The following is a 14,519-nucleotide window of genomic DNA, read 5'->3' on the forward strand; positions in this document are numbered from 1 at the left end:
GGGGGGGGGGGGGATTATTCTTACAAGTTTCTGGAATAGCAATTTCAGGTTTTCATCCTTTAAACGAATTAAGTAGGCGTTTGGTCATAGGATTTGGGACCCCAAATTCACATTTTGATTTGAAACCAGCGTTTGTTTGTGAAATCTGCAAAATTTCAACATCAATTTCAAAGAAAAAAATCTCCAAAAAGTAAGATTTCAAATTCCTCTATATACATTTTGTAAAAAAAGACTCATTTTTTTAAATTTTGTAAAAAAAGAATCATGCTCGACGTGAATAGAGTGTTTGTACCATGTGGAAGGATTATATTAAATAATCGCTAGGTACTACTGTTGTTGATTTTTTGAACCGGTGCCTTAAGAATACAACATACAAATTAACTCTGAAGTTGAATGGTTTTTCAGAAAGACAAAAAAATTAAAGGTAGAGGCAAACGGTACTATAAGTAATTTGCATTTTATATGACTATATGTAATCAACTTAATTCAAGATTTACCTTAAGCAGCAAAGGCTAGAAGGTCAAATGTTGGCGGGAGAGATGGAGAGGTTGTTTTGATTAGTTGTTCAACTCGAACGAAGGGAAAAACATTTTAAACCTCCATATGCCTGCGCACAATAGAAACTTTGGCTCAACTGTAGAAATAGGCACATGGAGGTAAAGGATGCCATCAAAATATGAGAATTAGCAAAGCTTGTGATCCGGATAGTATCCCCTAGATGTTTGGATGTGTCTTGGAGAGGTTGGAGTAGAATGGCTCACCAATTATTCAATGTTATACTAAAAGTGATAGGATGTCTGACTAGTGGAGAAACACTATCCTGATTCCAACTTATAAGAACAAAGGAGATATTCAGAATTGTGGGAAATACCGTGGCATTAAACTCAAGAATCATACGATGAAACTCCACAAAACAGTGTAAGAGCATTGACTTAAAATACGACAAGAGTAACAGAGAATCAATTCGGATTTATGCCTAATACATCTGTAATGGAAGCTATATTCTTGGTAAGAACATTGATGAAAATTTATCTCTAAAAGAAGAAAGATCTACGCATGGTGTCATTAGCAAAAACTATGATAGACAACCACGAAAAATCCTTTGGTGGGTGATGGAAGAGAAAAGAAATCATATTAAATCTGAAACCCAACCAAAAGTACATTTACATAAAGGCATTTCAAACTTGGTGAAACTTTGATTTATACTACAATCAAAAGCATTCTAACCTTACGTCAGCTGAAACATCTCAAAATTAACAAGTCTAGATATGACATCAGATACTGAACTCTAATGTCATATCTAGACTTTAATTTTGAGATGTTTCAGCTGAAGTAAGGTTAGAATGCTTTTGATCGTAGTATAAATCAAAGTTTCACCAAGTTTGAAATGCCTTTATGTAATCTAAAGCTATTCAAACCTATCATGTGATATTCCTAAGGGTAGGATCACCAACATGGCATACAGATATTGTTATTTGTGATGCATTCATTATAATTAATAAGGAAATAAGAGTCGCCCGCTACATTCATGCTTTCTGAAGTGCATACAAAATCCTAATTCAGTATTATCTCGAATGTACTGTATTCGAACTAGAGCACATATTTCATAAACAATCTGTCCAGTAAATCATAATCAACTTTATGACCTATAGTCATTTCATCAATGCCTTAAATGAAAACATACCAGATCAAGCTTTAACACCATACATCACAACACAGAAACATGTACTCAGCCCTCTTAAAAAACATTCAACTAAAACGGAGATCCATTAACACCAAATCATCATAATCTCTAAGTATAAACATAAAAAACCTTATATCAGTACTTCAATCACACCATGGTGAAACATAGAAAATGGAATATTCTGATAAGTGATGCACCACGTGCATTGTATAATCACGATTGCTAAAACTTTAAGGAAAACATCCAATCATGGTTTTTACCAAGTCAACATAAACTACTATTACCTATTTTTACAGTAAAATCAGAGAAAATACTTTCATTTGAGGCTCTGACCTTCTTTTTTCAGAATTGAAGTACGCTGGCCCGTCTACAAACCGCTTCACAAAAACCTTGGCACACAGCACACGATTCCAAGCCACTCAAGGGTGTTCCAGGTCAAACCCGTGTTGCCCAATTCTCAGTCAATCAAACAGAACCGACCACAAAGTTCCAATCTTGGCTATACAAACACTGTCTAATTTCAACAGGGAGAGTTATAGCTCAAATATAGCCAGCAACAAGTCCAAATTTGTGTTCATACCTTTTCAGGATTAGGGTTTGAGCTGAATTTCAAAAAAACACAGCTTAAACAATCAAAATCAACAATGGTGAACATCTACCTATACAGCAAAGCTTCAGCAAAGCGATAATTAACACAAAAGAGTGAAGAAATCACCTTTATCAACGTGAAAGACTCCAAATCCAACCACCACTCATTTCGACTCACAACTCAACACACTTGCATTCAATCATTAATTTGAATTAACATTGTTGATCTGCTCATCTACTAGCACCAAATCGATGAAATTCGGTTCAATTCGGTTCGATTCGACACGAAAAAAGCGAAAATTTGCAGTGAGAAATGGAGAAGTTAACACTTGAAGCAATTTGAAATTGAAAATTTTGGGTAAAAATGTGAACGAGGGAATTTCAGAAACCTATCTGAATAAAAATTGAATTTGAGAAAAGGGCTTACATATATAGGGAGATGGAATGACCGTTCGATCAATCTGATCGAACGGCTATAAATGAGTCTATGATATTCTCACTTTGTGGCATTTTTTTGACATCCAAACACACCCTAAGTTCGCGTTTGACTATAGATTTTTCCATTAAATTTTAGGAAAATTTCTTTAAATGTTTTTTTGATCATAGATTTTATGTTAGATTTTGTATATCTAGTCTAAGATATGTTTTTTTTGAGTTTCAAAAATTGGTCCACGAGAATTTTTTTATTGTAGAGTGTGGATTATAAGTTTGGTCGAATTTAGCCGTTTTAGTTCTTTTTTTTTTTTGTATTTGTCTTTTAAAAAATTAGTAAATTTGTATAAACAATTAATTAGAAAAAAATTAAAATCTCAAATTTATAAATTTCAAAATTTAATTTGATAATGACAAATTGCAATACAATCAATTAACTTTTAGACACATATAATCGTATATGTGTTAAAAAATCATTAAATATATACACGAGTTAAATCTAAAACTTTTCTATGAGCCCTTAGTGATTGATGTTGGGTAGTATAGCAACTATAATCTTGTGTTTTTAATAAGAAGAGAATTTTTACGTCTATCGGCTATATGTCAATACTAATTAATAGTCGTTTGAATATGTAATTTCATTTCGTTTGATTTTGTTAATTAGCTTTGTTGCTATAAAGATATATTAATTGGGATGGAGACACGTAACTAGGTCGCGAGTCCTCAGAGTCAAAGAATTTATCTAATTCTTCGATTAAAAATTACACTACTTATACATAATTAATTTTTCTTTTTATGTATGTTTAATCCTTTCGACATCATCATATATTTACTTTTTTATATTCTTCGACACCATGGTGCAACATAGAAAACGTAGAATATATTATCAAAATATTTTTTTCAATCTTATCATCTTAAATATGCCATATACAAAACTAGAAGTAAAAATTAATTGCCAAAATGTAAAAAAATATTTTAAAAATTACTTTTTTTTTATTTAAAAGAAATAAAGTCAATATGACAGTAATTACAATAATTATAATAAGTAAATGGTTCAGATGCCTAAAATTAAAGAATCTTTATAAAATAGTATAATAATCAACTTGATAATTTTAATTTAACTTAGACCAATTGCCAAATATCAAATTCTATAACTTATTTAATTAAAAATCATTATAGAGTACACAACAAGCTTTTTGAGACTTTAGTTTCCTATACTACCAACAGTAATATACCAATAAAATTTTATAAGTAATGTTTGTAAAAAATGATATACACAATTTTAATTTATTTTATAAAAATTAAAATTTTATTTTCGATAAACCCTTAATTTACATAAACATATTAAACAGAAAATACATTAACAAAAAATATAAATGTGGACTCATTATATCACCTTGATAGTGTAATTAGTAGTTGGTTCAAATACCTATAGAGAATCTTTATAAACTAATATATCAACTTGACAATTTTTCCACTTAAACCAATAATTGCCAATTTCAATAACTCATTTAATAATTACTTATTACAAGTTGAGGCTTTAGCTATCTTAATAAATGCTATAAATTTCTTCATTTTACATACCAAAAATACAAAAGAAATTCAAATATCCAAAGATGAGTTCATCTATTAAGAGATCAATAATCCCAAATCTTCCTCAAGATATTATGTCAAATATACTTTCAAGATTACATGTTAAATATCTCTTACAATTCAAATGTATGTCGAAATCTTGGCTATCTGTAATTTCAAATGAAGAATTTATCAATCTTCATCTTTCTCTAGCTATTTCTAACCTAAACGCAAACCATTTTAGGATTTTAACTATGTCACCTTTTAAGTCCTTGGACTATGAATCTCCATCATCACTTGAAGATCATGTCGATGACGATAGCGCCATTGTAGATTTGTTGTATCCATCCATGGATCATGAAGAACTAGAATCAAAAAATGTTGAAATTATTGGTTCTTGTAATGGATTGATTTGTTTGTTATTATGTAACACTAATAAAATTTCTCTATGGAACCCCTCAACTAGAGTCTCTAGGGACTTACCAAGTTTGACTTGTAATATTCATGATGATTGTCCTATTTTCAATGGTTTTGGTTATGATTGGATTAATAACACATACAAAGTTGTTAAGAGGTACATCAAATGGAATAGTTGATGTTTTTTCTACAAGTGGTGAAAGATGGAGAAGGATTAATCAAGGGTTTAAGGATATATCTATTTTTGATGATCAAGAACAAGGGGTTTTCTTTAATGGAACTCTACATTGGCTAGGGTATTATAATGATATTAATGAGATAAAGAAGGAGAAAACAATTGTCACACTTGATTTAGGACAAGAGACATTTGGAGTAATGAAACAACCTATGTTGGAACATGATGAAAATGTTAATTTTCATAATGTTGGTGTTTTAAAAGGATGTTTATCTTTGGTTAACAAAGGTAATGGACTTTATTGTGAAATTTGGGTGATGAAGGAGTATGGTGTTATTTCATCATGGATTAAATTATTAGTATTGGACATTAATGATTTTGAACATATTGGGTATGTTGATCCAATTTGTTTCACAAAAAATGGAGAGCTCATTGTTGATAATGAAGGATATCAATTGGTGAGATACAATATTGAAAAGAAAACATGTCAAACTCTCAAGAATCATAATGATGATTGGTTTCAACAAATTGTTTATGTACAAAGTCTTGTTTCACCATATGGTAATGTTATTTAGCAATACAATAACATTAAATAATGTTTTTGTTTAGCAATGTATCTAAATAATGAAATTTATTTTTTTATCTTATTTGGCAATATAATAGTAATAACAAATAACAACATCATATTGAGCATAATCCACAAGTACTAAAGTTTGAAAGCAATAATATTGTATTGAAGTACTGAAGCTTATAAAAAATAATAGAGAAAAAAATAGCAACCACAAAATCATAATACGATAAACACAAGGCAAAATTAAAAAAAAAAAAAAACAAGTAATAGAAAAATCGAAGATATGACATTAGGAAATTACTAAAAATATCACTAATAAGGGAAACTATATAAACGCTCAACTATTTAGCAATATATTAGGTGCAAATTACAGAAATCACATATTTTAAAGGTAAAATTATAAGTTATTGCTTAAAAGTTTATAATTACGAAAAATCCCTCAAAACGGATACAAAAATATAAGCGCTGATACATTTATCTAATGCGCGAGATACATTAATTTGATGCGTCAGATACACTAATTTGATGCGCGAGATACATTTCATACATGGCACACTAATCTGATGTGCAAGATACATTAATTTGATGGGCGAGATACACAAATCTGATGCGCGAGATACATTTTATACATGATACACTAATCTGATGCGCGAGATACATTAATTTGATTCGCGAGATACACTAATATGATGCACGAGATACACAAATCTAATGCGCGAGGTACATTTTATACATGATACACTAATCTGATGCCCAAAATACATTAATGTGATGCGCGGATGAAAATTTATAAAACTTATATGGAATAAGCAATAAGTAAACTAAAAGGTGGGATTTTCGTAATTATCAACAAAAAGAAATTGTTAGCTACGAGTTATATATATTAATTAGATCAATAATAAGGATAATTAATTAATATTTATTTATAATTTCTTTTTCTTGTTTTCCCCCAAATTAATCAAAAATTACATATTCATTTCCACTTTCTTCTTCTTCAACCATTCAACAATATGCTATCTCTCCTTTCATTTCCATGCATGCAAAAATATTTCTCTCTAGAAAAATAAAATTCAATTTTTCTCTCCCATTATAAACGGATATATTCATCGAAAATTAAATTAAAAAGATCGATCAATCATCGATCAATGGGACAACAAACGTTGATTTATAGCTTCGTTGCCAGAGGAACAATAATTCTGGTTGAGTATAGTGAATTCACAGGAAATTTTAGCAGCATTGCAACTCAATGTTTGCAGAAGCTACCTCCATCTAGTAACAAATTTTCGTATAATTGTGATGATCATACGTTCAATTTTCTCTCCGATAATGGATTCAGTCAGTTTCATCTTTTTTTCCTATATTCATCATATTTTTTTAATTTTTTTTTTCGTATTTTGATTAATTGGATCTATTTGATAAATTTGATTTTTTAGAGTTTGTTGATGAATTATATGTGGATCGTGTGATTTTCTTAGAGGTTGTTATTGAACCTGAGGCCTCATGGAATTAAGAGTTGAATAGGCATTGTTTTTGTTGATAGATGATAATTGGAGATATTCATAATAATACAAGAAATGTATGACATTTTTAAATAATCTTAGAAAATGTGATCTAGTGATCAATAACGTAAGATGAGAATTATGAAGCTTCACGTTCAAAGTTTTGGAAAAAATAAAAATATTAGGTGATTTTTCTTATCTATCTTATATTTGGTGAACAGACTTATTCGATATGTGCCAAAACATGGGAAATAATAAGGGTAAAGGTTAAATTTATCCTAAGCTATTTGAAATGGTTTTAGTTTGAAAATTGAGGTCATCCATGCCATCGTCGTTACAATTTTGATTTGAAATTATAAAATTTATTCCTAAAGTAATATATAACGTTTAAATTCTAAATCTGTCACTGACATGTTACTTCGATAACGCAGCCTATTGTGTTGTGGCTACTGAATCTGCAGGCAGGGAAATTCCTCTTGCCTTCTTGGATAGAGTGAAGAATGATTTTAGCAAGAAATATGCTGGAGGCAAAGCTGCAACTGCTAGTGCTAAAAGCCTCAATAGGGAATTTGGGTACCTTATTATTTCGTTTTTTTGGTTACTCTGTTCGTTTCAATTTGTTTGTTTTATTTTCCGTAATACGGTGTTACTTATTGTAGGTCAAAATTAAAAGAGCATATGAAATATTGTTGTGATCATCCTGAAGAAATCAGTAAGCTTTCTAAGGTCAAGGCTCAAGTTTCTGAAGTTAAGGGAGTTATGATGGAAAACATTGAGAAGGTGAATTTCCGGTGAATGTATTGATGGTCTGTTTATATGAATTTAGATAATTATTTCCCGAAGATCTAGTTTCGTATCTTTACATTGCATTAGAGTTCGATTCATCCCTTTTTGTGATCTCGGTTCACGCTTCAGATGGGTCTGAACATGAAGGGGGTGTTAGCGTCCCACGTTAGTTGAGGAATGGATTGATGGTCTTTATAGATGAAATATGCTTAATATTTCCACATCTGGCAGTGACAGGGACACCCTTCTACAAGACTAGAAGAGGGCGTCATGATGTCACCTGACACTACTTCGTTGAGAAAATTCAATAAGTTATAATAGGATGACACTGCTTGCACAAAATCCTAAATATGCCTTTTGACATCTAGAGCATGTTTATGTAAAATTTGTTTCAATTTTTCATTTTTTTTGTTTAACACCAGGTTCTTGATCGTGGTGAGAAGATTGAGCTTCTAGTCGATAAAACAGATAATCTTCGATCACAGGTTAGCCCATAATGCAGCATGAACATATTTTCAAGCAACTTTATCTACATGATTAATGTTTCCACTTGACTTTCATGGATTGTTCGATAGTTTGTAATCACAGAGTTATTGTGGAGTGATAAGTGCTCCTTTATCATTACACATAAGTCTCAAGATCTTTATCCCAATACGAGACATCCATCGGGTGTACAAATTAGTGAGGGCTCTAATACGAGTATCGGACATTTTAAGAAAAAAATTTGTAATATACTCTTTTGTGATTTTCAGGCTCAGGACTTCAGACAACAGGGTACAAAGATAAGGAGGAAGATGTGGTATGAAAATATGAAGATAAAACTGGTTGTCTTTGCCATCATCTTGGTCCTGATTCTCATTATCATTTTATCTGTCTGCCCTGGCTTCAAATGCACTTCGTGATTCAATCTTTTAAGGTTCTTAGCACTGAACTCGTTTTACTTGTAAAATTGTAAGTTCAGAATTCAACATTTGTTGAAATCTTGGCGGTTTTTCAGACATATGTCTATGTTCCGTGTCAAAAATACTGCATTCAGTTGAACCAAATGGTCATAGGTTCCATCCGTCTATACGGACCCGTTGTTGATGTTAAACTTACCCATCAGTCAGAATGTTTTCCTTACAACAGGAGTTTAGCTCATGAAGAGCTTGTATTTTGATGTAATGTATGGGTAATTTAGAGTTGGTTGCTTCAAAATGCTAAGAAAAAACAAATCTATAAAACAACTTTAGTGCTAATAGCAGTGGCGGAGCCAGGAATTCTACCGAGTTAATATTATATACAGAGATAATGGTCAAAAACATACCTGAAGAATCACTTTTTTGCGAGTTACGTTTATTCAGGTGTTCACGTTTTCTACCTGAACTATCACCAGAACAGAAAAGTGAAAATAGTTGAAAGAAACAGAGTGAAAACAGCAATTGATGCTATAAAACAGGTGCTATATTTCACAAGTAAAATGAGTTTTTTACATGCAGTAACACACACTGATAACATATTAATATAGTAAATTAACTATACCGGTAACTCGAGTTCGACCATTAGGTGAGAAGGGCCATATTTAGAAGGATTTGAGTCGATCCGGAAGAGAGGGAGTATTGGGAAGGCATGGTTCAAAGGATTCTTCTTTTGTTTATTCTGGTCGAAACTCTATTCCTTGAACGATAAGGCCACCTTTTGCAGAGAGACGCCTAACTTCCATTAATCTCGCTTCAACATCTCCATCCTCTCCCGCGTCATTGAAAAATTTTCCCATTTCTATTTCCATCCATCCATCGTCTCTTCTCTTGGATCGATTCTCACCAGGTCCTTCTTGTGTTGAAAGACTAACAACACTAGCTCGTTCCTCAGCTTCATTGTCACTCTCACGATCAACAAATCTAACGAATGTATTAGCAGTTTCAAGGCCATAGTATCCACTTTTCAGTTTGAACACTAGATAAGCAACATAGTTGGTTCTTTTTGACAGTAGTCGAGTTTCAATCTTCCCTCGCATATCAAGCCAACAAACAAACCGAAGATTAGCCACTTCCGAAAATCTGCATAAAATAATCATGATCAATGTTTATGTTATAATTAACTAATCTCTTTCTAAATTATACAGCAAAAAGGAACCGAGAAAATATAGAACCTGGAGTCGGGGTGAGATGACCATGACCAATAATGTGGTGTATCGCTCCACGAAATAGCAAGTTCCCTCGCTGATACCATAAAACATTTCTTCCCGGTCTTCTTGTCCAATGAAAAACTCTGTTTAACAGATCACCATAGATACACAACACGTCGATCAGGAATAAAACCAACGAAAAACGAAAAAAAAAAAAGCACCGATTAACTATATCTAGCTACATAAAAGTAAGTTCGGGACCCAGACAACCCAACAACCCTTATAGATGGTCGGGTCGGTCAAAGGCTTATTCTTAACCAGGTCGGGATGGGACGGTCACAGGCCAATCCTGCCCGCTTAACATGTCTAGATACAAACCACCTATACATTTCCACCCCTAGACCATACACATCCATAACCAAAGGCCCTTTTTCATTGACAATTAGCTAATGTTCGTTGTAGATCTAAAATAAAAACTTAAAAACGAATCAAATCCATATAATTTTGATCTCTCGGTTTGTTTATTGAATGAAGATCGTAGTCCTTGTCTAATCAAACACAACTAACCAAAACCAACAACAACCACCCCAATGTAATCACACAAACAGGGTTACATTTGGGGACGGTGGTATATACACAAACCTTACCCCTACCTTCGACAGGTAGAGAGGTTGTTTTCGATAGACCCCGACTCAACTAATCCTTTACTCAATAAAATACTAATATACTTCCTCTATCTCAATTAATATGTGGAACAAATTAGAATCTCGAGATTCAAACTTCTAAATTTTGACCCAAAATACACACATACAAGTTTTTAAAAATGAAATTTCTATATTTAAAAACTACATAACAAAATATACTATAAATCAAATTTCATCAATTGATCATAAAAATAGCAGCATATTACATATAAACTTCTCGTTAATTCACACAATTGATCATCGACGCAGAAAAAGAGAGAAAATAAAGTACCATCTTGCCTCCATCAGTGAGAATTGGAGAATCACAGAGACTAAAGTAAAGCTGTTTCATGGAATGAGAAGCCATTAACGATTTTGATTTAGAAATTATATTTTGATAATCCGACGCCAAAAATTTCTCCCAAACGACGTCGGATTCAGCAGCGAAATTGAAACCTCGAGAGCTCGTCGATAACCTAGCAGTATCCTCCGGCGAAGTAAACGATAAAATTTCCGATAAGCAATCTTCCGGCATCAACCCAAAATAATCCATCGGAAAATTAATTTTAACAGAGATTAAAAGTATCAACCGATTAAAGTAGCTGAAAATTTGGCGGTGTAAATATAAAGATGAATACTATAGTCTATTAAGCTTTGGAAATTTCATTCGCACTTTGTTTTCTTCTTCTCTAAAGAATTAAAAGACAGAAACTAAAGTCGGCAAAAATCTTATACATGTCTTTATGTAAATACCAGACTATTTTTCTGTTTTTTCTCTATAATATATATATATAAAAAGTTATTTTTTTATTTAAATATATTTTTTAACGAAAAGGTGTCGATAAGCACCTCTTAATTGTACTTACGATCAAATGGCAGTTGAGATACCGATAAATTTTCATATTGATAGCTAAAAGACATTAAGTTATAAAGTGTTTGGATGTTAACATGATTCCAAAGTCTCGAGGATCAAAGGTGTATCTAAGTGGGGTCACCAAATTTATGTGAATCCATGATCCCCTCTTTAAATCATATATAGTAGTGTCAAAGTGTTTTAGACTATAATTTTAAATACATTCTCTGTACAATTTTTAACTTTCACCTCCAACTTTCATAATGCATAAATAGATATTTTAGCCATCCAACTTTTAAATAAATAAACGCATGAGTTCTACATGACACAATACATGTAGGACATCACGCAGGACAAAAAATGACATGTAGGACATGTGTGTCTGTTTGTTAAACTTTATACAAGATTAAGTGTCTACTTGTGCACATCCAAAGTTGAAGGACATAAATGTGATTTGAAATCAAGTTAAATGGTATATTTACGTATTATGCCTTTTTTATTGAGACTGATCAAAAATAAAATGATGACACATAAAATGGGACGAAGGGAGTATAAGAAGTAATTTTAAAATTTTAACAAGGCTATAAATAGTAAGTTAAATTGCATAAATAGTACTTCGGTATTGGTGGGGAAAGGACGAATATTTTTGATTGTATAGACTTGGGAATTCCTTCCCTCATCTTCTAGTTTTGAGATGTGAGTTGGCCACAAAATTAAATTTTATAGGTTCAGCTGAATCAATAATTCTATTATGGCTTCGACACTATAACAACATTGCTGAATTGTGTTCAAATTGACTCGAACTTTATGGTTATTAAGAAAAAAGAAATTCTAGGCTTCAATAATGTTTATGTTGCTTTTATCTCCAAAGTTAGCACTTATATATTATTAATTTTTATAGTTTACATTTATCCATTTGCCAAACTGATAACTCTATTATGGCTCTGCCCCTGAAAATTGTGATAATGTAGTTGAAGTGCATTCAAATGGTTTGGGTTTATCATAGAAAAAAACTCTAAGACTTTCTTAGTGATTTATGTTGCTTTAATTTATATCATATATTAGTTTGTTATTTAAATGTATCTAATTGATGTTTGATTCATTGTTTCTCCAAAAAGATATCTTGATAGATTCAAGTACATTTGCGCACATTAAACATTATAAGTTCATTTTTGCTGATAACTTAACCTTTTTAATTCTTGATTGTTATATTTTAACATTATTTAAGCATCCTCATTCGTAATATCATCATAGAGTGTATTACAAACTCTGTGGTAATCACAAAAAAATTATAATTTTTTCGAGCTCTAATTTTCTTCATGTTATTTAGTAGAGGTCTGTTATATCATTATGATTGGTCAGGCATGATTCAACTCCCATTGCTTGTACTTATTTCTGTTGTGTTTTTTTATTTTATTTTTTAATAGAACATCGCTAAAAAAAATAATTTCAAGAAATCTATTATATACGTTTATCAAGTTAATTGCATAAAACATTTATAAGAAAGAGGAATGAAGTACGTTGTAAATCAAATTAAGGAAATCACAAGAGATAAACCTGGAATCGTGGTGTTTCTTCCATATCCAAGATTGTCTGTCACCACCCGCCAGAATTTCAAGCTTTCTAGCTGCTATCATAAAACACTTTTTTTCGCTGTGCTTATCGATAAAAAAAACTCTAAAAGAAAGAAACATTAAACAATATCTAAACTGTATAATATTATATTTATAATCTAATCATTAATCCAAATTCACATCATACAAGAAACTTATAATTTTATAAAGAAAAGTAGCATACGTGATAGAATTGTTATAGATAAAGGTAGTGAATGAAAATTAAAAAGGATTATCAAGTAATGAACAAAGTCAAAAATAAGAAAATAAAAATATAATGATGACATGGTCATATTAAATTGATCACTACGCAAAATAATACTTTTTTAATTACAATAATGATAAATTTAATAGTAAAATACAATAAAAATTAAAGAACTAAGAATTCAAATATACATTGTGTTTAAAATAACAGTATAATGCAATACTGATAGCTCACAACAACCCAAAGGCATATAGTTCAATTTTTCGAATAATTTAGAATAAAACATGATTTATTTGATCTTTCTAGTTTCATTAACTATGAAAAACAATTTTAAAAAAATACAAAAAATGAAAACAACAAGAAATATATAGCCAGTGAACAATGATTGTTTGATACTTAGTGTTAGTGAGAGGCTAAAATCGATGTACAATATTAATACCAGTTTCATATGAACCCTATACTTTTATATGTATCGGAACATAAATATATGTGTAAAAATTCATGATAAATACAATAGATAATGCATATGAACCATAACTTTAAAGAAAATAATGATTTAAATGTTTAACTGAAAAATAGAATCCATAAATCTTAAATTCTGATTGCATTTGATGATAGGTACAAAATATGTGCCTGATAAATTAGGTTCACGCAAATCAGCATATATACCACCATTACTAAGAACTTAATAAAATTGTAAATTCTGATTTTGTCTCTGGTGATAGGTAAAAGATATGTACCTAATAAATAATTTAGGTTCACGCAAACTAGCACATATACCACTATTACTAAAAATTTAATAAAATCATAAAATCTGATTTTGCCTTTGGCGATAGGTGCAAAATATGTACCTAATAAATGATTTAGGTTCTCGCAAACTAGAACATATACCACCATTACTAAAAATTTAATAAAATCATAAAAGGTAATCAACCACATCAAAATAGATTTTACCAGTCTGCCGCGCTCGAGGAGAAGGGGAGAATCACATAGACTAAAAAGGAGCTCCTTTTTGGTGTTGCAAATCGGAGGATTTTTAGATCTATCAATTATTTTTTCGGAAGGCAAAAATCTTCGCCAAATTTCATCAGAGTTTGCAATAAATTTGAAGTTTATTGATAAAATTGTTGATCTTACTGCATCTGCTCTGCTGGAGTTGTTCTTGAAATTATTTCAAAGATGCAACCTTCCGGCAACTTTTCAAAATAATTCATTGGAGCTATAGCCTTAGAAATACTCATGTTAAAATTCTTATAAAAGTTTATAATCGAGAAATAACCTAAGCTTTTTTGTTCCAACCTTTATATATGATTAAATAATCAAAAAAAAAAAAA

The 14,519-nt window shown here is 31.0% G+C and overlaps 3 protein-coding genes and 1 pseudogene across 11 annotated transcripts in view; 2 read left to right on the forward strand and 2 right to left on the reverse strand.

The window, feature by feature from the left end:
• LOC107007485 (protein ALWAYS EARLY 3-like) overlaps positions 1-2,678 on the reverse strand; it is a 25,064-nt gene extending 22,386 nt beyond the window's left edge. For 2 of the 8 annotated variants that reach the window (XM_027913618.1, XM_027913613.1), the window contains exons 1-3: positions 2,400-2,678; positions 2,018-2,286; positions 498-607 (exon numbers count right to left, since the gene is read on the reverse strand). The gene's annotated coding sequence lies outside the window, so the exon portion shown is untranslated. The remainder of the gene's footprint in view (positions 1-497; positions 608-2,017; positions 2,287-2,399) is intronic. The other 6 variants (XM_027913615.1, XM_027913614.1, XM_027913617.1 and 3 more) reach the window with 6 other exon arrangements.
• Positions 2,679-4,320: 1,642 nt separating this feature from the next.
• On the forward strand, positions 4,321-5,443 carry LOC114075377 (annotated as a pseudogene).
• Positions 5,444-6,453: 1,010 nt separating this feature from the next.
• On the forward strand, positions 6,454-8,950 carry LOC107006846 (putative vesicle-associated membrane protein 726). 2 transcript variants are annotated; one of them, XM_027913718.1, is made up of 5 exons: positions 6,454-6,774; positions 7,400-7,511; positions 7,598-7,718; positions 8,147-8,209; positions 8,477-8,950. In XM_027913718.1, exons 1-5 carry the CDS (start codon positions 6,585-6,587, stop codon positions 8,624-8,626), a joined length of 636 nt encoding a protein of 211 aa, XP_027769519.1. In that variant the 5' UTR covers positions 6,454-6,584; the 3' UTR covers positions 8,627-8,950. The 2 variants fall into 2 exon arrangements, with proteins under 2 accessions (XP_027769519.1, XP_015060846.1); XM_015205360.2 differs by having other exon boundaries at positions 6,509-6,774; positions 7,370-7,511.
• Positions 8,951-9,135: 185 nt separating this feature from the next.
• LOC107005458 (F-box protein PP2-B10-like) lies at positions 9,136-11,256 on the reverse strand. The gene is made up of 3 exons (XM_015204056.2): positions 10,807-11,256; positions 9,856-9,974; positions 9,136-9,763 (listed from the first exon to the last, which is right to left on the reverse strand). The coding sequence occupies exons 1-3, from the start codon at positions 11,065-11,067 to the stop codon at positions 9,358-9,360; spliced, it is 786 nt and encodes a 261-aa protein (XP_015059542.1). The 5' UTR covers positions 11,068-11,256; the 3' UTR covers positions 9,136-9,357.
• Positions 11,257-14,519: the final 3,263 nt, after the last annotated feature.

The sequence above is a fragment of the Solanum pennellii genome, chromosome 12, assembly GCF_001406875.1.
Source record: "Solanum pennellii chromosome 12, SPENNV200".
In the NCBI taxonomy this organism is placed as follows: Eukaryota; Viridiplantae; Streptophyta; class Magnoliopsida; order Solanales; family Solanaceae; genus Solanum; species Solanum pennellii.